At 41.8% G+C, this 23,421-nt stretch overlaps 1 protein-coding gene across 2 annotated transcripts in view; it reads right to left on the bottom strand.

Annotated features, from left to right (window-relative positions):
• Positions 1-20,265, bottom strand: part of KYAT3 (kynurenine aminotransferase 3) — a 72,278-nt gene extending 52,013 nt beyond the window's left edge. Inside the window, exons 1-2 of one of the 2 annotated variants that reach the window (XM_047871112.1) lie at positions 20,054-20,265; positions 13,265-13,364 (exon numbers count right to left, since the gene is read on the bottom strand). In XM_047871112.1, the coding sequence (XP_047727068.1) occupies positions 13,265-13,363 (99 nt within the window). In that variant the 5' untranslated portion in view covers position 13,364; positions 20,054-20,265. The other variant, XM_047871113.1, reaches the window with a different exon arrangement.
• Between the last annotated feature and the right edge of the window lie 3,156 nt (positions 20,266-23,421).

Below are 23,421 nucleotides of genomic sequence, written 5' to 3'. Positions count from 1 at the left end.
TACTTATTTGTAGCCTGTATGTCTTATGGGTGAGAATGTAGTGTTTAGTGACCTAAGAAGGTAAGATTTGGTGGGTTTTGTTACTGTAGCAAAGTTGATGACATAAAAGCCTTTGTGGGGTGCCTGGGTGGCTCAGTTGGTTAAGTGTCCAACTCTTGGTTTCAGCTCAGGTCATGATCTCACAGTTTCTGAGTTTGGGCCCCACGCTGACAGCTCAGAGCCTATTTGGGATTCTTTCTCTCTCCCTCTTTCTCTGCCCTCTCCCACTTGTTCTCTCTCTCTCAAAAAAACAAAAACAAAAACAAAAACAAAAAAAACAACCTTTGGGGGTGCCTGAGTGGCTCAGTCGGTTGGGCAACCGACTTCGGCTCAGGTCATGATCTCGCGGTTTCTGAGTTCGAGCCCCTTGTGGGACTCTGTGTTGACAGCTCGGAGCCTGGAGCCTGCTTTGGATTCTGTGTCTCCCTCTCTCTCTGCCCCTCCCCTGCTCACATTCTGTCTCTGTCTCTCAATAATAAATGTTAAAAAAAAATTTTTATTAAAAAAAAAAAACTTTGTAATTGCTGTGTGCTCTGCCTGGAATGCCCTTCTCTTAGATCTTCATGTGCCTGGCTCTTTATGTCACTCTATTCAATATGACTCTGCACGGCACCCCTCTTCACCTGCTTGTTTCCTTGGGGTGAATGCTGGATAAGCAACGGCGCATAGCAAGGAAGCTGTGTGTGTGCGCCCGTGTAGTCAGACCTCATGGTGCCTTGGAGAAGACGAAAATGAGGTTTTTTCCTTACTATAGAAATAAATATTTGTGTGGTTAAATACACACATGTACACAATACTGAAATATAACCTCAGAGAGGGCTTCCAAAACTATATGCCCTAATATTATTGCCTCTCTCCCACTAGCCCCACCAATAATTTTGGCTTATTTCTATTTTATTTTCTTATGACATTTACCACTACTTGAAATTATTACTCCTTAACTATCTATCTTGCTCACTAAAATGAAAACTTCAGATAATAAGGACTTGTGTTGTTCAGTGCTGTATCTCTGGTATCTAAAATGGTTTTTGGCAGGTTGCATTCACAAGTATTTTCTGAACACAATGAAATCCTACCTCTGTTTAACTATCCTTATTTTTAAATACCTCAATGACATCCTCCCTCTAACCCATCACCCATCACTACAGAGCTATAAAATAGATTAGGGGATGCTACCACTTTGCTCTAAAATCTTTATTGACTTTCCTCAAACTATGGAACAAAGTTCGTCAAACCTGGCATTCAAGGCCCTTAATTTATTTCCAGTCTTCTCTCCCACCATGCCATCCCCTCACATACAGTGAATCAACAGTATAAGACCACTTGCCATTCTCTAATTGCATTCACGGTGTTTCTGTTTCCCATGCTTTTATTTTTTTTAGTTAAAAAAAATTTGTTAATGTTTATTTATTTTTGAGAGAGAGAGAAAGAGAGAGAGAGAGAGAGAGAAAGCATGAGCAAGTGGGGGAGGGACACAGAGAGAGGGAGAATCTGGCTCCAGGCTCTGAACTGCCAGCACAGAGCCCAACATGGGGCTCGAACCCAAGAACCATGAGATCATGACCTGAGCAGAAGTCGGCCGCTTAAGTGACTGAGCCACCCAGGCATCCCTTTACTGTTCTTTCTTAAGATGCTATACAAACCAAAAGCACCCCTTTGAGTTACTCATTACTGAGCTCTCCCGTTTGTATGTACAATGCACATGTTACATGTTAATTATGTTTCTTTTACTCTTGTTACTCTGTCTTTGTAAGTCTAATTTTCAGGGTCTCAGCCAGAAAACCTAGGAGGGTAGACAACAGAATTATTTTTCCCTCCCCCTAAATATCATTCAGTGGGCTCACAAATCTTAAATAGTTGCCAGGTAAGCCACAGAAGGGGGAAAGAATTACAACATATATCTTACAAAAAACTATTTGGAATATATAAAGAACTTTTACAACTCAAGAGAAGGTAAACAAGATTTGACAGCCACTTTGTAGAAAATATATGAATGGCCAGAAGCACATAAAAGATGCTCAATGCCATTAGTCATTGGGAAAATGCAAATTAAAACCATAATGAGGTGCTACTAAATACCCATGAGAATGGCTAAAAGTGTTGATAGTGAGTGTTGGTAAGGATGTGGGGCAGCCTGGAACTCACAGGAACCTGGTGGGCATGTAAAATGGTACAACCACTTTGGAAGCTACTTAGCAGTTACTTAAAAATTAAACGTAAATGTACAGTACAACCCAACCATTCCACTGTTAGGTGTTTACCTAAAAGAAATGAAAGCATATGTCTACACAATGGCTTGTATACAGACGTTCCCAACAGTTTTACTCACAATAGCAAAACCTGGAAACAATCTAAAAGCCCATTAACAGGTAAATGGATAAACAAATGATGGTATATCCATATAATGTGATACTAGTCAGTAATAAAAAGGAATGAACTACTGGGGCGCCTTGGTGGCTCAGCCCGTTAGTGTCCAACTTCAGGTCAGGATCTCGTGGTTTGTGAGTCTGAGCCTCCACATTGGGCTCTGTGCTGACAGCTCAGAGCCTGGAGCCTGCTTCAGATTCTGTGTCTCCCTCTCTCTGTACCCCTTCCCCACACTCTCTCTTAAAAATAAACAGTAAAAAAATTTTTTAAAAAAAGGAATGAACTACTGATACATCACAACATGAGTAAATTTAAAAATCATTATGCATGTGAAAAAAAAGATGACACAGTACATACTATTATAATCCAATTAATACAAAATAATATTTTTTTACAAAGAAAACTAACGTATGGAGCCAGAGCAAATCAACAGTGAGGGATGAACTGCAAAGGAACAGGAGGAATCTTGACCACGTTCTGTATGTTGATTTTAGCAGTGGTTTTATGATACATACTTCTTCAAATCATCATAGAGTTTTACACCCTAAGTGGATACCATTAATTGTATTTTGATAAAGCTGATTTTAAAAAGCTGCCAGGGTAGTTTCTTATAAAACAAAAATTCTATACAATCCAGCAATCACTCTCATTGGTATTTCACACAAAGCAGTTGAAGAATTATGTCCATAAAAAAATCCCGTGTGTGATGTTTGGCAATTTATAATTGCCAAAACTTAGAAGCAACCAAGATACCATTCAGTAGGCAAATGGATAAACTGTGGTAGAACCAGATGACAGAATGTTATTCGGTGCTAAAAAGAAATGAGGCATCAGGCAAAGATGACAAGAGGGAACCTTAAGGGCAAAATCATGAAGACAGTAAAAAGATCAGTGTATGCCAGGGCTTGGGTGGAAGAAGGTATGAATAGGTAGAAGACAGGATTTTTAGGGCAGTGAAACTATTCTGCATAATACTATGAAGGTGCATTCCCTCATACCTTTGTCAAAATCCACAGAATGTACAACAATATGAGTGAACACTAATAAAAACTATGAACACTGGGTAACAATGATGCATCACTACAGGTTCATCAATTGTAATAAATGTACCACTGTGGTAGCGGATACTGATAATAGGGGAGGCTGTGCATGTGGGAGGGCAGGGGATAGATGGCAATTCTCTAGTTTCTGCTCAATTTCGCTCTGAACATATAATACTCTAAAAAACAGTCTATTAATAAATGGAAAATAAGTTTTTTTAATTAAAAAAAAAAAGCTTCCAGGGTATGCTGAAATGTCTTCTTTCTCCCTTTGGACAAGATACTCCTCAAGCAAGCAGATAATTACAGAATTATCTCATAGATTTTAGATGTTTTCCAAGGTATGATGATTTATATCTTCCAACTCCCCCACCCCTGCAAAAACAAAACAAAACAAAACAAAACAAAACAAAACAAAACAAAACAGACAAATCACACTCCTTTGCCACTAGATGGCATAGAATGTTCCTGTTCCTGTAATGGTAGAAGAACAGAAAATTAAAACTCAGAAGTACAAATGTAGAGCAGGGATTGATGACTTAAGATATACAAGCAGAAAAACTAATTACATAAAAATCCAATTCATAACTCAAAGGCACACATATTTAACTGGAATTTCTAAGCAACATATACAGTTGTTTCAAATTATAATTACTTGTGTCTAATATGCTGTAGCTATTTGATATTTGTTGACTAAATGAGTGAAAAGGGAAGGAATTTGGATCCCCTCTGAGAGATAATATGTAAGAGGAAAAAAGTGTTCTTTGAGGGAGAACTATGCAGTGGCTACATGAACACACCCTTCCAGGGCTGAGTCTAGCAGAGCTAAAATTGGTCTTTGACATATTTTACACCTTTGTAGACTGAAGGTAACTGACAGGGAAAATGGTTCCAGAGTTTTGATTGACTTCCCTCCATCCAGTGGAAAAATGAGTTTTACCTTCATTTGCAATTCAATTCCCTTATCAAATACAAATTTATGCTTTTTGACTTTCCTTTGAACTGGTCATAACTTGTTTGCTCTCTCATATGAATAAAATAAAAATCTTTAATACATATGCATCTTTACATTTGTATAAGTCATGATTCTGCCTTTTTTCTGAAAATTATCTTTTAACAATACCTATAGAAAAACAAGCTTATTGGAAATAAGAGTCTTCAAACCTGGGAGCTGGCAGAATAGGTAAATACAGAATGGAAATACCAAAAAAATGGACTCAGGTCAAGGGAAAAAAAAAAAAAGCCTGATTTATTCTCTTTGAAAATCGGGTCCAAGCCAAGACTGACTATAAGTGAGTTTATTGTCCCCACCTATATTCACAAGGATGAACCCTCTGCCTGTCTGGACTATATAATCTCACCCTCCCCCAACTCCCCCACAGCTAATTAGATTAAGAATAGACTGAGTCAGGCTAAACCAATCAGGACAACTCTTGCGAATTTGGATTTAAGACTGTACAACAGGTCTCAGGTTTCTACTGGGCACTAACACCAGGAAGGTATGTAAAGCTGATTGGGGTCCCACCAATCTGTGTCCTGGAATATACGCCTACATGCCAATTAAAATTTCCAAACTTGTTTAACACAATGAACTTTCAAGTCAGGTAGATCTTACTTTGAAATTAAACATCAAAACTACTAGTAGGGGCACCTGGGTGGCTCAGTCGGTTGATTGTTTGACTCTTGATTTCTGCTCAGGTCACGATCCTGAGATAAAAGAACTGGCCCCGAGTCAGGCCCCATGCTCAGCATGGAGCCTGGTTAAGATTTTCCTCTTTCCTTCTCTCCCTGTCCCCAGCTCACATATAAGCGTGCTCGCTCGCACACTCTTTCTCTCTCTCTCTAAAATAAAAAATTAAAACAAAACAAAATCTACTGGCTATGCAAAGTAGCAGGTTCTTCACTGAAACTCAATTTCCTCATTTGTTTATAAGGAAAATGAATGCCTGTCCTGTGCCGCTGTTGTGATAATTAAACAAGTTAAATCCATAGTGAAAAACAGTTCTTGGTACACATCACATACTTAAAACCTAGTGTCTACTTAGAAAGCAAAAAAGAGGGGCACCTGGGTGGCTCAGTGGGTTAAGTGTCCGACTATTGATCTCAGCTCAGGTCTTGATTTCAGGATTGTGAGCTCAAGCCCCGCATCGGGCTAAACGTTAAAAAAATTTTTTAATTAAAAAATAAAAAAATAAAGCAAGTGATACAGATAAAGTGCAGCCCAATGTCCATTACAGTCCTTTCCTCCGAGATGACTTTTATGTAACTTTCCAATGATATTAACGATGGTGTGGATGAGGATTTCTAGAGAAAACAGGTCTACAGGAAGGAGTCTAGCTAGGTCCACTATCTCTTGATTAAACTTGTCAATGCTACTCTTGTTAGGTCTAAAAACTATAGTGCTGGGAGCTGTAGTATCTATAGAAATGGCAAAATATTACTAAGAACACCTAGAATTGCAATGGCCATCAAGGGGAACATTCCAGTTAGACAAGATCATTCATTTGCAAAGTACACTTGAAAATAAAGATCCCAGGGGTGCCTAGGTGGCTCAGTAGGTTAACCGTCCAACTTCAGCTCAGAGCATGATCTCACGGTTCATGGGTTCGAGCCCTGCTTGGGGCTCTGTGCTGATAGTGCAGAGCCTGCTTGGGATTCCTTTTCTTTCTCTCTCTCTCCCCCCACCCCCTTCTCTGCCCCTCCCTGACTTGTGCTTTCCCTCTCTAAAAATAAATAAATAAACTTTAAAATAAAAGAAAAGAAAGGTTCCCAAATTAAAGGAACAGAATAGGATACCTATTTTAATTGGTATACAAAAGTTTCCAAAAGACTTCAAGGTTCTAAAATAGCTTAAAAGATTCATTACAAAAGGCTAATGAAAAAGTAAAAACAGCAGAGGTACCTGAAACAAAAGACATTAAGACTGATGTGACCCCTACTGCTCCACTCTATCCTTCTTTACCTGGGTGCTAGGTTTTACTAATTCTGTGTCTGAACTGCCTTTATACTCTGAAGAGACTGTTCAAGAATTACCTTTTGAAATTAAGCTGCCTGAAGTTGCAGCTACACTTTCTATCTTCTTTTTTTTTTTTTCTTTTTAATGTTTATTTATTTTTGAGAGAGAGAGACAGACAGAGACTGAGTGCAAGCAGTGGGGCAGATAAAGAGGGAGACACAGAATCCTAAGCAGGCTCCAGGCTCTGAGCTGTCAGCACAGAGCCTAACCACAAGATCACAACCTGAGCCAAAATCGGATTTTTAACCGAGTGAGCCACCCAGCCACCCCACTACACTTTGTACTTTAAAGTTCACTCTCATAGGGCAACAGTTCCCTTGGAGAGAAAAAGAAGTTGCCACTGTGGGGGTGGCTAACAAACTTCAGAGAGAAACTCTACCTCAACCAGTACCAATGACTTTGGAACCTTTTACTGAAAAACATTCCTTTTAGCTGTGTGACATAGCCCTAGTCATTCTATCAGGTAACCATCCCTGTCCAAACTCAAAGGGTTAATATGGGTTGCCTCCAAGGAAGACCTCACTTTGGAGTTCCCTGACCAACCTGAACCTGATCTTTCATGTTCTTTCCATTCTGTCCTTCAAATAGAAGAATTTTTTTTTAATGCTTATTTATTTGAGAGAGAGAGAGAGAGAGAGAGAGAGCGCGCGCGCGCGAGTGAGCGCGGGGGAGGGGCAGAGACAGAGAGGGAGACACAGAATCTGAAGCAGGCTCCAGGCTCTGAGCTGTCAGCACAGAGACTGACACGGGGCTCGAACCCACAAGCTGTGAGATCATGACCCGAGCCAAAGTCAGATGCCCAACTGACTGAGCCACCCAGGTGTCCCGAAATAGAAGAATTCTAACAGAAGTTCCTTAATTTAATCAAGATGCCTGAAATTCAATGAGCTGCTTCCAGTATAGACAATGGAAGGATAAAAAGCACAGCGCCTATAAAAATACGTATACATGTGACTAAACTTCCCGAATTTCCTCAGCATCCATGCAAGGCCTCAAACCAATAAGAGAAGACCTAATCAGCCAGGAGTTAATCAATTCTGTAGGAGGCCTTCTAACACTCAAGGGGCTTGCCAGTCCAGAAACCTAATGGAAGGGGATACCAATTTGTCCAGGACTTCAGATCTATTAACAAGACAGTTATTCCCCTTTTTCCAAACATGCCTTTTGTCCCCAAGTTCCACCTGACTCAAAATTGTTCACTGTGGCAGACCTCCGTTCAGCCTCTTTCAGCATCCCTGCAGATCCTGACAGACAAGATCTATTTGCCTTTACTTAGGATAATCAACAACAATACACCCGAACAGTTGGGTACAGAGGCCAAGGCTCATTGAGTCCCCTTCTTATTTCGCCCAGCTGCTCCACAAAGACAGAAATACCCTCCAGTTCCCCAGGTAATGAACTCTTTTATAGCATGTGGACAGTCTCTTGCTGTGCTCTGTTACTAAGAAGGCATCCATACAAGATCCCATTTATTTGCTACAACAGTTAGTTGAAAAGGACATAAGGTATCTGAAGAATCGCAATCATCCTCAGACACTGTTCATTACTTAGATCATGATGTAAGTACTGGTGGGATCCAGCTATCTCCAAAAAGAATTAAACTAATCCAGGAATTTCCTAGGCCTACAACAAAGTGACAGCTTCATGGAATTCTAGGTCTAGCTGATGTCACAGACTATGGGTTGCTAATTTTTATGTGCTTCCCCATCTTATGAACTTATTACCATTTTGGTTCCTGGACCCCTTTCCCCGGGATGATCTACATAAACAGGCCTTTCTAAAACGGAAACAAGCCTTACAAGAGCCACCTGCCCCAGGGAAGCTGAACTATTCAAAATCGTTCGCCTAATTTATACATGAAAAAGATAACCAAGTCCTGGAGATGCTCACACAAGATGGTGACAAAGGCTTGTTGCCCATTATAGTATGCAGCTTGATTCAGGTGCTTCAGTCTATCCCAGCTGCTTTAAGGCAGGATGCAGCTTCAGTCAGAAGCCTCAGCTGATCTAACATTCTGGAAGGGATGTCCACTTACAAACCCCACATGCTGTCCAAAGCCTTCCTAACTCTGAATTGACCCACTAAACTCAAAGTCCTTCTGCTTTCACCACCAATCTTCATCTTAAATGTTGCAACATTCTTAGACCTGACACATTAGGGCCCCCCTGCCTAATGAAGGTGAGCCTCACTACTGTGAGGTACTAACGTCCCATTTCAGGACACTGTGTCCTGATCTAAGGGACACCCCTTTGACTAATTCTGATCTAATCTTGTTTTTTGATGGGTCATACTGTAAAAATGAAAATGGAAGTTCCAGGCTGATTATGCTGTTACCACCCAATATGAACTACCCAGAAAGGGAGATGTGCCAAAAGCTAAATCAGCCCAACAAGCAGAGCACCAGACCCTCACCAGCGCAGGTCAGTTTTCAAAAGGGCATGTTGTTAATACTTACACTGCTGAAGGATATGCCATTGGGGTAATCCATGAGTTTGGAATGTTATGGAAATACAGGGGTTTTCTCATGTCCACTGGGACCCAAAGAAAAAATGGACGCATACAAGACCTTACTCTATCTTCTGAAGTTCCTGTCCTCAAGTAGAGACACTTACTAAAAGGATTAAACCTGAACATCAGGGACATGCCCCAGCTGACTTTCATGCAGAGGCAACAGCAAGAGAATCTGTAAAGGATGTGGCACATGTGGATAAAGTCCATTCTGCTTCTACAAAAAAACATCCCTTTGTTGCCAGACCTTTGCCATGCTGATGTCCTGTGGCATGGCAACAGTTTGCTCCTGAATCTGAAAAATTAGGATGTACAAATAACGCTTGTAAATTCAATGAACAGTCAAGGATACGGGAAGCCCATGATGGCTGCTTGGTTCTTTCCGGCTCCTTGGCAAATCCCATTTTTTGATTTTTACATTCCTTCACCCACCATGGTAGGTTTAACATAACTCAAATTATAAACAAACATTGGTGGAGAAACTTCTACAAGACTGCCAAAAACAAACAAACAAACAAACAAACAAACAAACCACAGTTTATCATCAGTGTCTAACCTGTCAGGACCACAGTTCTAGAAAACCTATTTTTGTTCCCAGCCTCCTATGGACCCTTTGAACACCTACAGCTGGACTTCATTCAACTGCCACCATTCTGGGGTTATCAATATGTTCTTGTTATTGTTTGTATATTTTCCAGATGGGCTGAAGCTTTCCCCTGCTGCAAGGCTTACTCCCTCAAGTGACAAAGAAACTGGTAGAAAACATGTTTCCCATTTGGGGTATACTTTCCATAATTTCTAGTGATCAAGGCATCCACTTCATTGGGAGAATCATACAAACTTTAATAAAGGCCTTACAAACATCTCGGACATATCACTTTTCCTATTGCCTCAATTCATTGGGCAAGGTTGAAAGAACTAATGCAATTTTCCAACTTAAAATCTCTGAGCTTACTGAAACCGCTGGACTCCCTTGGTCTAAGGTTCTGCCACTGGCTCTGCTGATGATTCACAACGTCCCCCTTGGGAAACATAAACTCACTCTACATGAGATAGTCACCTGCTGGCCAACTTCTATTGGCATGCAACTTTCTGCTTGTCACCTCATGCCAGTATGACTAGCTACTGTGAGTCTTTTTTTTTTTTTAATGTTTATTTATTTTTGACAGAGACACAGAATGTGAAGGGGGGCGGGGCAGAGAGAGAGGGAGACAGGGTCCAGGCTCTGAGCTGTAAGCACAGAGCCCGACGCGGGGCTTGAACTCACGACCTGTGAGATTGTGACCCAAGCTGAAGTCGGTTGCTCAACCAAGCCACCCAGGCGCCCCTACTGTGAGTCTTTAACGTCTAATGCTAAGGCCTACCATCAACAGGTTAAAGAAGCTTTCTCTGACCCCAGTTCCAAGGATCCGGTTGGTCACTCTGGAGCCTGGGGACTGGGTATTTTGGAAACACCATTGGGAAGGGGGGGAAAAAAAAGCAGCTTTAGAGCCACATTGGAAAGGACCTTACCAAGTATTCCTGACCACTGACACTGTTGAAAAACTAGAGGGCATTAAGCCTTGCATACATATCATACAGCTAAAGACAAGACAGCCTCACTTGACCTCTGTTCCTGTAAAGATGCTGGAGACATATAAATCAAATTGACAAGGCAAGTAGCTGACATCGAAGTGAACTGCTTCTTCCCAAGACACCAGATCAAGACTTCATACTTTTAACATGAAATTTTTTCTCCTCTTTCTTTCCTTTGGCATCAGCCTGGAAAGACAAGACCTTCATCTGTATCTCCCAGGCCATTGCTAAGAGGGAAAGGGGAGTAATCTTTCAGACTGCTGGATCTGTCATCAAAGATTCCAAGCTGTCCAGGATGTTAGAGAGCCCTGGTCCTCCCTGTGACTTATTTCTCTTCTTTTCCTAATGTCACTGAAAACTACAATTAACCCCGCACCCCCTGAAGTCTCCCACTGATTTCAACTTTTATAGATAGAACAAACTGTGCTTTGTTTTTTTCTTTCTTCAATTGTAAGTGTAGTACCCAATTAGATACAATCACTTCTATAAATCTTATTACTTGAACATCCTCGTTCTCCTGATCATCTAGCTCACATCTGCTCCCATTCTCTAAGACATCTCACCAGCAACACCCATCTTTGCAGGGTATTATAAGGACTCATTCTTTCAGTTTAGAAATGTTCTTCCCATTGTGCTGAAAATCTAACTGACCCCAGGTTGGGGTGACAGGTGAGAGGGCAAATGCAATAATCCCATCCTAATGGGAATGGTTTGTGCATCTTTGTCTGTGGCAATTATCATTCTCCTTGGGCCTGTGAATGCCTCGTTGGCACAAGCTGGGCAAGGCCTCTTAAGTTATCTAACTGTACCCCTAACTTTTCACAAGCAAACTAAGACATCTCATTGGTCGACTCCCCTGAATTTATACCGTTGAGTTAAAAAAGACCTACCAGGAGGCATTCAGGATTCGGGATTTGCTTCCTTTGGCAGAGTCATGATTCCCGGGTTAGGAGTTAATGAAAAGGAGGATGTGATCAGAAACTTCTCCCAACTCTTGAAGATAATGAAGAATCTGTTGCTAATGGGATAGTTGTCCTACAAAGATCTTTAGCCTCTCTGGCAAAAGTTGTCCTCAATATTAGAATAACTCTTGATTATCTTTTACCTGAACAAGGAGGTGTCTGTGCTGAGGCCAACACCACCTGCTATACCAGGGTTAGTATCTCTGGGGAAGAACTCAGTTACATAAGACCAAAGGAAAAAGGTGAAAAGGTGATTCCTTCCTTGGAGTCTTTCTTTGACTTTGTGGATTTTGATTGGTTTGAGTCTTGGGACAATGGCTTCAGAGTGCACGCCAAACACTGGGAATTATCCTCCTTATAGTAATCATATCTCCCTCTACTAATTACCAAGCAAATGACTGGGGTGTTTAAGGAATGATGAAAGTGACCAACTTAATGAGTGTAAACTGGAAGTTATGACCTGTGAATATCAAGAGGTTAAGCAGGAATATCGTAACCTATAGGTACCACCTAAAAGAACAAAACTGTCAACTTCAGAGTGGTAACTGAGAGTGGCACTAATGCCTTAAATTTTGATCACATCTCTCAGTTACTTGGAGAATCGAGAGAATTGTTAAAAACAAAACCACAGGCCTAAAATGATGTCACTTAGACCAAGTTGCCAAACGGGGGCTTAATACCTAATCTAACTGCACCACCAACTTCCCTCAGAAACGTAGTCTTAATCAGTCAGCCAGGAATTTTTCAATTAGTTGCCAATTAGTCTACCACATGGGTCACCCTATCCCTCAAAGAAAGATGAAGTAATTGCTCCTGGCATGGAGCAATCCTTTCATTTTGCTAATAACTTTCTTTCCCCACCCTCCTTTCCACAAAAGCCTTCCATTTTGTACAATTCCTTGGGGCTCCTCTCTGCTCACTGGATGGGAGGGTGCCGGTTCATGAATCATTTAATAAAGCCAGTTAGATCTGCAAATTTTCTCAGTTGGACTTTGTTTTTGTAACCATATCATCTAATACCCAATCAATATCCATATTTTTCTGACTGTCTTTAAAAATACCTTTTTTGCATTTCAGTTGATTGCATTCAAGTTCCTAAACAAGGTCTACATGCTGTATTTGCTGGATGAAGTTCTGAAGCCTCTTTTCATCCTAGAGCAGTCCTTCTGAAATATCCCTCCCCCAACTTTTTTCCCATGCCACTGACTTGTTGAAAAAAACTGGGTCACTTAATCTATCTTGTTATGACCCACATTTTGGATTGTTTGCTTTTCCATGCTCTCACATCACCTGTTCCTCAATCTGCCATATTTTCTAATAAACTGGAAGTCACAGGGCCAGCACTTACATTCACCATAACTTCCGATCTTGAGTGGACAGGGAGTGCACTTGAGAGTGCCAGAGCTAGACAGGGGTGAGTGGGCATTTTGATTATGCCATTTAAAAGCTGTGACCTTGGGGAAGTTACTACACCTGTCTAAGTCTCCACTTTCTCACTTGTAACACAAGAATATAACAATTCATAACTTGAAGAGTTATGCAAAGATAAAAGGAGACAGCCAGCACTATGATACATAAACAGCAAGCAGCTCAGTGAATGTCAGTTCCAGCAATGACCAGCGATACCTTCAGCTTACACATCATAGAAATATTCATTCCAATAAAATGCTTCTAAAGTACCCAGAAAATTGCATCCTTTTTTGACATGGCAGGATAAGTACAATACGTATCTATATAAGTGATTAAGCAATACCTACAGCAGAAGTAGGGAGTCCGAGGATTTTTGAAGAATAAATTGTCTTCAGGAATTTTGCTCTACTTTCAAGGGAGCAAAGTCTCCTCTGGGCCAAAAACATGCTGCAGGATAAAAGAAATATGTTAACAAGAAGAAAATATATGACACTTACATCACTATCAGACACTTACAGCTAGCTAATAGACCATAAGCTTATACAAAATATAAGTAAAAATTTTTCACAGTTCTCTTTCTACATATAACCTCTCATCACTAGAACCCTCTTTATCTTATAAAAATTTATGGATATGTCACTTTAAACTAGAGGTGTGTAAGCATATTGTGAATTCAAAAAATAAAAAGCTCTAATTTAGTCAAGAGCATAAAATTACAGTAAGTAGAAGTTTCATTTATAGCAGCTATAAAAACCAGGATATTTCAACCTAGGAACTACTCAAATTTCAGAATTGTCTGGATAAAGTCATATAAAAAAGCACAATTTGTGACAGTAAATTAAAGTGGTTAAAATTTAGCAAGTTGTTTGAAAAGCATTATAGCAGGTCCTTGACAAACATAAAGAATATACGAATGAATTTTAGGTTATTTTCAGACGGCACTTTCCTCAACAATCCCATAGAAAGGTAGCAAGCTATTTCAATAGATTCTAGTTACATAACAGGCATGCATTCTGAATTATGTCTCTACCTATAAGGAAAACTGTTACCAAAGCAATATGAAATTCTATTATTATACTGTCACCTGGAATTAGAAGACAACTCAACTTTCTAAGAACATTCAGGTAAACAGAAACTTCTTACTTAGAAGAAGTTTTTAGTCTGAGAATCTTGTATCATTGGGTGTCATTTCCTCCATCTCCTGTGGTTAATTAAACTTTAGAAGAAGAGACATACTCTACAGATTTAAAGGAATCCACCAAAGCTAGCTAGGACTCTGAGTTACCAAAATGTTAAGGCTACAGAAAGCTTTAAATGTGAGAAATAATATATTGAAGTTTCTTAAGAAGTTAAATATAAAATCCTGACCTTGTCAGCAATTTCTCAGCTTAAAACAACAGCCTCTTGGGGCGCCTGGGTGGCTCAGTCGGTTGAGCGTCCGACTTCAGCTCAGGTCACGATCTCACGGACCGTGAGTTCGAGCCCTACGTCGGGCTCTGGGCTGATGGCTCAGAGCCTGGAGCCTGCTTCCGATTCTGTGTCTCCCTCTCTCTCTGCCCCTCCCCCGTTCATGCTCTGTCTCTCTCTGTCTCAAAAATAAATAAATGTTAAAAAAAAAAAATTAAAAAAACAAACAAAAAAAAACAAACAAAAAAACAAAAACAACAGCCTCTTAGGGGTGCCTGGGTGGCTCAGTTGGTTAAACATCCGACTTTGGCTCAGGTCATGATCTCGCAGTTTGAGAGTTCAAGCCCTGCATCCGGCTCTGTGCTGACAGCTTGGAGCCTGGAACCTGCTTCAGGTTCTGTGGCTTCCCCTCTCTGCCCCTCCCCTGCTTGCACACTGTCTCTGTCTCTCTCTCTCTCAAAAATAAATAATAAACATTAAAAAAATTAAAAAACAACAACAGCCTCTCAGCCATTCTATCACATCAGCCTATTTTAATTTTCTGCAAAGCACTTTTGTTGTTGTTGTTTGGTTGGTCATTCATTCACTCATTTGATGCTTCATGTGCAGGGCCTGGTGTATTTAGTTTACTACTGCATTCTCTGGCAAATAGTATGCACTTGATAAATAAAATGTTAAATTACTGAATAAATACATCAAATCACATTACAAATTAATGATATCAGTGGCTATTTATGAATCTTTTTATGAAATATTGATTCCTTTTGTAAAGTAAATAATTACCCCTTATGTTTTAAGTCTTTCAAGTTGAAGAACAGGTTTTCTTAAATTAAGGAATGCTTATTCTTGCATCATTAACTGTTCTATTCAGGAATAAATTATTAACTAGTTTAGGCAACATGGATAGTTTTAAGAAAAGGTATTACCAAACAAAGGGAACAATATCAAAAAATCTTTATTGAGTATCATGGAGCTATTTGATTTAGGATAATTTAGTTGCTCCCCCCTCTCCCCCCCAGCATATCAATGTTCATTTATTTCAGTTCAGCCTAATTCCTTAGGTATTTAGACTAAGTATAAGCAAAATATTTTCTTCTAAGTGGACAAATGAGAGAGACCTGTTCCACCTTCTGGAGGAAAACTGGGCAGGGGTGCGGGGACAGTATAGGAATCAGGATACCTGGATTCAAGTCCTTATTCTGATATTTTAGAAAGTTTTCTATCCTTGGAGAAGTTGCTGACTCTTGCTGAACGTCAGTTCCCTCATTTTTCAAAACAGGTGAATAGATCAGTCCTCGGTTTGAAGGTAAATCTAGAAGGTGCTGGTAAGTCACTGACTGATCACGTGTGGAGCTTAGACTCCAGCTCTTGGGAAATCTCCTCTGGACACCAGGCCTCAGTGCCCATTCTCCTTAGGAAGTTGACACTCAATCTACCTGTTTTCGTCTGGAAATCCCAAAGCCCAAATCTCGCCTCCTCTCTATCTACCTTCAACAGCATATTACCTCCATAATACAATGTACTTGCGGGCAACTGACCCAGTTCTCCATTTCTCTTCCACGTTCCAAACCTTCCATTGTGTCTTTTAGAACAGGTGGACCATAATCAGCAAATTCCAATATATCTTTATGTTCTCAGAGCATTCTCCTTGTTTTAACACAAATCTTAACCGTTCCCTGAACATACCACTTCTATGTTCCTCAGTGTTGGCTTCTGTTCATATATGCCCCACCTAACTCTTTCTTGCCATCCATTTTACCACTGCCAGACTATTACTTCCCTCATCTGCCTCACTGACATTATCTTCTGTCCTGCTGGTAACTCCTTGTCCTTATTAAGGACTTTGTCAGTACACACAGTATTCTCAACTCAATACTGTGACCATCCCAGGTAATTTCAATGGCTTCAGAGATGATCCACCCAACAGGTGACATCCCCATGTCCACTGCTCTTCTGCTCCATTCCACCTTAGTCTCTCTCCTGCTACCATACACTACACCTTGCCATTACCTCAGTCGGGTCTAATTGCAAAATAACTGATTGAAACATTCTGCTCTTTGACCATAAACTATCTTTCCTTTCAATTAATTATTCTATTCTTCAGTATTATCAAGATCTCTAGGAGGCTGCCTTTCCTTTTCCCAATCAGCCTGCACTTTCCTTTATTTTCCAATATAGATGCCAGTTCATCACTTCAGCAATCTTCTAGACAATGCCCTACCCCACCCTGTCTAGCCTCTCACCTGTCTGTAACACTCTAGCCCTGGATCAACTCATCTACAGTGTTTGGTTTTCCCCAGCTGGGGAAGGTCATACAGGATGCGTGGTTTCACCATAAATACATGGCCATTAACTTTGAATTGACCCCCAACACTCTGCAGCGTTATACTCTATTTTGTAGGGGAAGGATGGCAGGATATGCCACCCCAAAATACGCCACTTTGGAATAAGAATTATTTTGAGCTAAAGGCACTTGAAAAATAGCAAATGCCAAAAAGAGCAATCTGATGCTTCCTTTTCTTCCTGAAAACAGGAGATAAAATTTCCATGTGAAAGGTGCCTTCCCTATACAGGAGAAAAGGAACACTCTTAGATGGTAAACTGAAGCTGAGCGAATTTTGTAAAAAGAGGCCTTGTTAAAATAATCCTTATCTTCCTTTAGCTTACCTAAATATTTTAGTTACTTTCCCACAATTGCCTCTCCACGTTCAACCTAATATAAAAGCAGTTGTTTTGGCCGCTTCTTTGTACGCTTCTCCTACTATCTGCCTTATGTCAGTATAATTCTAAGGCCCAGCTGGAAACCCTAAGAGGGCAGGCCACACTTCTCTCCAACAGTCCAGATTTTAATTTTTCCCACACTCCTCTAACCTAAAAGCTCTTTGTTCTAAATAGATGCCCTTGCTTCCTATCATAGAGAAAATAGAAGCCATCAGATTTACCATCTCAATTTACCCAAATAGAAAACACCAAGCCCAAAGAATCCTTTTTTCCTTCCTTTCTATACTACAGGAACTCACCCTCCCATAAAAGGATAATTCTTCCTCCCATGGCTTAGATCTCATTCACTCCTAGCACTACAGAGACCTTTCTCCAGTGATTATTACCCTTTCTCTTGTAAATGCAACTTTCCTTGCTCACATCTCTTCCAGTTACAAAAAACAGCAAATACAAAACACCAACCAAGAATTAAACTCTTGACTCTACCTTCTCCTCCCCATCGTACATTTCCTCTTCAAATCAAAACCTTCCTGTTACTTTCTCTTAAGAGCAAAACTTTTAAAAAGACAGATTAGTTGTCTCCTTTTCCTCAATCTACATACTCTTCAACCTGATGCAGTCTTTTTTTTTTTAATTTATCTATTGTTTATTTTACACCCAAGTTAGCATATGGTCCAACACTGATTTCAGGAGTAGATTCCTTAATGCCCCTTACCCATTTAGCCCATCCCCCTCCCACAACCCCTCCAGCAACCCTGTTTTTCCTCCATATTTAAGAGTCTCTTATGTTTTGCCCCCTCCCTGTTTTTATATTATTTTTGCTTCCCTTCCCTTTTATTCATCTGTTTTGTATCTTAAATTCCTCCTATGAGTGAAGTCATATGATATTTGTCTTTTTCTGACTAATTTCGCTTAGCATAATCCCCTCCAGTTCCATCCACGTAGTTAGTTGCAAATGGCAAGATTTCATTCTTCTTGTATGCAATCTGACTTTTGTACCCATTACTCCACAGAGGCAGATCTTGCTCAAGTCAGTTCTGACCCTTGAGCTCTCTGCAGCTTCAGATACTACTGGGTAAGTCCTGTCTCCTCCCAGAAACACCCGTGTTCTCTTGGCTTTTGACGTAGTAGGATCCCTCATTTCCCTCCTACCTCTCCTCCAACCTGCCACTAAATGATAGAATTTCTCAATACCCAGATCTGGGCTCTCTCTTCTTCTCAACCATTACTCTCTCACTAGGTAATCTGTTTGTGGGAGAAATTGTGGGGTATCCATGGGGGGAAAGAAAAAAAAAAGTCTCCAAAGAAATCTAAGTAGGCTGACAGCTATACATTCAGAACCTCTGAAGCTATTTTTCTTCTGCAGTTTACATAAACACATTTTGACCAGCACTTTCTAATGCAATTAACATTCCATATGTATATTTACAAATAATAAAAATAAATGAACAAATTTGGATGTCATTGAAAAGTCAGAAAAAAATCAAAGGTATATGGCTTTTAATTCTAACAACATTTTTACTATATTTTTCTAGCTTCTCCTTAAAAACAATGCTCTGAGAAGAAAACCAGGCAATTGTATATCAAGGCGATCTGGTAAACCTGATTATAGCATATTATACATATATTATACATATTATACATACATTATACATACATATAGCATATTATACATATATACATACATACATACATATATACATATTATACATATTATACCATATTGAAATAATCATGATCAATAAAATTAAACTATTTATCATCATTGGAGTAGAGTATTTAAAACCAAGATATAGAAGGTGTGTGTGCCACAAGCTGAGAAGGGTCGAGAATTGTTGGTGGGGGCGGGGAGCAGAACCCAGAGCCACAATGTAAGCAAAGCAGTCAAAATTAATCTTATCAGTTTGAAACTCTGGCCTTAAACCCAAATGATCAATTTACATATAACTGCTTTGCTTGTGGGGACGAAAAGGTTTAATCTGACGATGTTCAGATCGCTCAGGTTAACTGCAAGCCTCAAGGTGAGGTGACTCCAAAAAAGGCTGACGCCAATGCACAGCCCACGTTAGCAGTTTGAACAAAGATTATTTCTACCTTATGCTCTCCCTGTCGGCCCACTTCTTCCAAACTTGTTTGCAAAGTTCCCTGGTGCAACAGAGGGCATCTAGGTGAACAGGTACTGGACGGGGAAGTACAGTGGGAATAACAGGCCTCAAAGCCCTGTCACTGGAGCAAGAATGGGAAAACCGAACCATATTTAGCCCGCACCACACTTAAGGAGGCAGGATCCTGAAACTGTTAAAAAGCCGATCTGTGAAAATGGATTCGGCGAATATAAATCTGATTGGAGGAAGAAGTGTGGCTGCCTTGTTTCCATGAGAAGGAATGAGATTCTAGCACAACACGAAGTGACTTTGTGCTCGGTTGGCGCCTGCCGTGGAAGTGGGCGGGCTGCCCAATTCTGGCCTCAGGCCGCAGAGGGGGACAGGCGCCCCCGTGCCCGGGAGGCAGCCCAAGGGCGGGGGGTCGCGCTCGTGGAGCGGCAGATTGGGCTGCTTTTCTAACCACACACTTCAGACTCCACACTTCACTTACACAGCAAGTGAACAGCCTTCGTTTCCTTTCCAGTTAGGAATCCCGGTTTTGGATGAACTGTTGTCGGTGTTTTCAAAATGCCAAAGTTGTAAAATCAAGAGCAAAAGGGGCAAAAAGGCTTTTTTTTGGGGGGGGGTGGTGGTGACCGGGGTGCTGGGGCCCCACCTGCCAAGCCAGCCACCTCTCCAGAGGAAACAATGTCAGCGCGGGCGCCCCGCACCGTCAGGGTGTGGGTCAAGGGACCCAGCCCCGGGTCACGCCGCCTGCTCCCAAACGCTAGTCCCGGTCCTGAAGGAGATCCAGTCGGCCTCTCCGGCTCGCAGGAAGCCCGACTCCGGCCGCCTCCTTCCCGGCCTCGCTCCACACGACTCCGCGCGCCGGGACCCGGAGCGCCCCCCTGACACCCCACTCACCTCCTACGCGCGCGACAGTCTCGCCTCCCCCGGCTCGGGTCACGCCTGCGCTTCAGGGCCGGGTGGGTCAGGATTCGGGCGTGGGGGCGGAGTCTGGGCGCGGGTGCCCGCGGGGTCGGGATGCAGCACGCGGATTGGCTGAGGCGTCGGCCGCGAGCGCAGACTGGATGCCACGGGATGCGGGGTGGGGCGGAAGGCGCTGAAAGGGGCTGGAGGGCCTGAGAGGATCGCGAACTGCTCCGGGCAGGTGGAGGTGCGGGGGCGGTGTTAGGTCAGAGGAACAGAAGCTGGGCTGGGCAGGGGGGTGGGGTCGAGGAGGGGCCTTGGATGTGGCCGCGGATTGGTTATGAAATTTAGGCCCTGGGCCCTAATTGGATGTTAGAGGACGAGGGCTGATTTGGAAGAAAGGGTAAACCTTACGGGCCCTGGGCTTAGGCCAGAGAAGAGTTGTAGTGAGAATAATGCTAAGGTTCCTGAGAGAGGGCGACACTAAACAGAGTGTGAAAGGGGTTTGTAGATGTAATTCGTCATCTGGGACAGGGGTGAGGAAAAAAAGCAGGAATTTCCATTTCTGAACAGTAAAATGGGTTTGATTAAAGAACTGAGAAGGGAATGTGCCACCAAGGAAAATACAGGAGATTTTAAAAGTGAACAAAAAAATCGCTGGAGAGTAAAGGACACCACATGTCTTTGGGGGGGAGGCGATGCTAGCGAAAGCACAGTTTCTGTTAAAAATCGAATTTCACAATTGGATTTTCTGCCTCTCCTATTTTAAGAAGATGAGAGGGTAGATGAAGTGAGTGTGGCAGTAGCATCGTACTCAGGCCTAGAGGAAAGAACAAAGATAATCTTTGGTTGAAGGAATATACTTTTTTTTTAAAAATGCTTATTTTATTTTTGAGAGACAGAACGTGAGTAGGGGAGGGGCAGAGAGAGAGAGAGAGAGAGAGAGAGAGAGAATCTGAAGCAGGCTCCAGGCCCGGAGCTGTCAAGAGCCCGATGTGGGGCTTGAACTCACCATGGGTGAGATCATGACCTGAGCTGGACGCTTAACCTACTGAGCCACCCAGGCGCCCCAAAGGAATACACTCTTTTTTTTTTTTTTTAATTTTTTTTTTTCAACGTTTATTTATTTTTGGGACAGAGAGATACAGAGCATGAACGGGCGAGGGGCAGAGAGAGAGGGAGACACAGAATCGGAAGCAGGCTCCAGGCTCTGAGCCATCAGCCCAGAGTCCGACGCGGGGCTGGAACTCACGGTCCACGAGATCGTGACCTGGCTGAAGTCGGATGCTTAACCGACTGCGCCACCCAGGCGCCCCTGGATTGTTATGTTTTGTAGGGGAAGGAACATTGCAGTGGGTTCCTAACAACACTGAAGCCAAAGCCTTAAGAGTGTCGGTTCATTTCCCAATGTTCGGTGCTGCTTTTCTTTTTCTCACATGTCACAGCTATGAATGGAGTACTTGGGTGCTGAAGCTGCTTGAAAAACTGAAGCAGAGGAAGTGAGTGTCCTGAACCTTACAGAGGCAGAAACAGACAGTAGAGGAGTTAATGCATACAATGACTTCAGAGGGTAATTGCTATAAAAGAAGCAATGATGGGTGGAGACATCAGATGGTTTAAATAGGATGGTCAGGAAAGGATTTTTTTTTTTTTCCCCAGAGAGATACAGACACACAGATAGAGAGAATCTCAAGCACCCCTGGGATCACAACCAGAACCAAAATCAAGAGTTAGACACTCAACCGACTGAACCACCCAGGTGCCCCAGGAAGGGTTTTTTTGTTTTTTGTTTGTTGTTTGTTTGTTTTGAGCTAACATTAGATCCCAGAATTGAATGATTGCTGGAAGCCGAGCTATCCAAGCCTGAGTGGCAGGGCCCGGCCTCTGGATGGATTGGTGACTATAGGGCAGGCCAACAACAGTGAAGCTTCTTGTACTCCCACTTTTAGGTAATTTGGCCTTAAAACTACCTGGGGTATTGTCTGTTGGGGAATTGCCCTCGGCAGGCCCCCTGGGAAAAGAACCATTAGGGAAGAAAATAAGGTTCCGCAAGAAACTGAGCCACCTTATGTTTAGCCCTTGCCATCCCCTATGGAGACTCTTCTACTTACAGGAAGGATAGCCTCATACCTTTGTCAGCAAAGAGGGCCCGTAAAGGAGGGACAAATGGATTTGAAAGCCTCACTCCGGCAACTAAGGAGTGTATCTCTGGGCACAGGTGACTTCAACCCTTAGGCCCACCTGCCCCCCCCCCCCCCCCCCCCCCCACCAAGGCATTCCGGATGATGACTGAACCTAGTCGGTTCATTGGTTCCTAGGTGCATTGTCTCTCAGAATGTATGAGGCATTTTCAGCCCCTTCCTGGCACCTGGGACCGAGGCAAGCACATTGTTCTTCTGGCCTCATGTGGTTAGGAGGTCATGTCCCTGTAACTGTTACACTTGCGGTGTTGAGAAATGGAGGACCTTTCACAAGAACACCAAAGCAAATGCTTTGTAGATTATAGATAAACACAGATGCATAATGGAATAATGTAAGAAATTAATCAATAATCAAAGGGTATGCGGGAAAACTAGGGGAAAATCACCATGTTATTTCTTAAAGGTTGATTACACATAGGAACATTTTCAAAGTTAGGTAATGTTAGAAAAACATAGATGACGTATGCTACAAGGAAATCACTAGCAAATATAATGCCACGTTTACTACAATAAATCGGCCAGTTCAACACATTGCTGTTATCAGTGTCCATTTTTATTTTAGTTTTAGTTTTTTATTTTTTAGTTTTTTATTTTAGTTTTCTTTTATTTTCACTGATGCCGTCCATCCTTCGGGAACCCCTGGGCCTGCTGGAGCTGGACTCCGGCAAATGATGAAGAAGCAACCTTGCAAAAAAATGAATCTGGAAAAGAAAAAGGCCCTCATATGGGAACAAATTTGGTATGTTCAAGGAATAAAAGAGACCGGGGTGGTTAAACCATAGCGATCCAAAGGGAATGTGCTTCCAGATTAAGATGGAGAAGACTGGGACCATATCATGCTGAACCTTGTAGACCACAGAAAGGGATTTAGATTTTATTCTGGAGCAGCCATTGGAAAACCTTTAGTTGAGGAATAATGTAATCTTAATTACATTTTTAAAATGTACTCTAGCTGCTTTGGAGAAGAAAGTTGTGGACAGGCAAGATTTGAAGCAGGAAGATCCTTTAGTTAGGAGGTTGCTAAAGTAAGGAGTGATAGCTGTTGGGCTAGGGTAGTGGCAGAGGAGGGAAAGAGGGCTAAGGATCTCAACATTCATTCTGCTGATAGTCAGTTTTTGTTTCTATTTCAGCACTGCCCCTCCACTTCAGCTGTGCCTGGTT

This window comes from Prionailurus viverrinus, chromosome C1 (genome assembly GCF_022837055.1).
Source record: "Prionailurus viverrinus isolate Anna chromosome C1, UM_Priviv_1.0, whole genome shotgun sequence".
In the NCBI taxonomy this organism is placed as follows: Eukaryota; Metazoa; Chordata; class Mammalia; order Carnivora; family Felidae; genus Prionailurus; species Prionailurus viverrinus.
The sequence above is the reverse complement of the archived record's forward strand: the minus strand, read 5'-3'. Positions and strand labels throughout refer to the sequence as shown.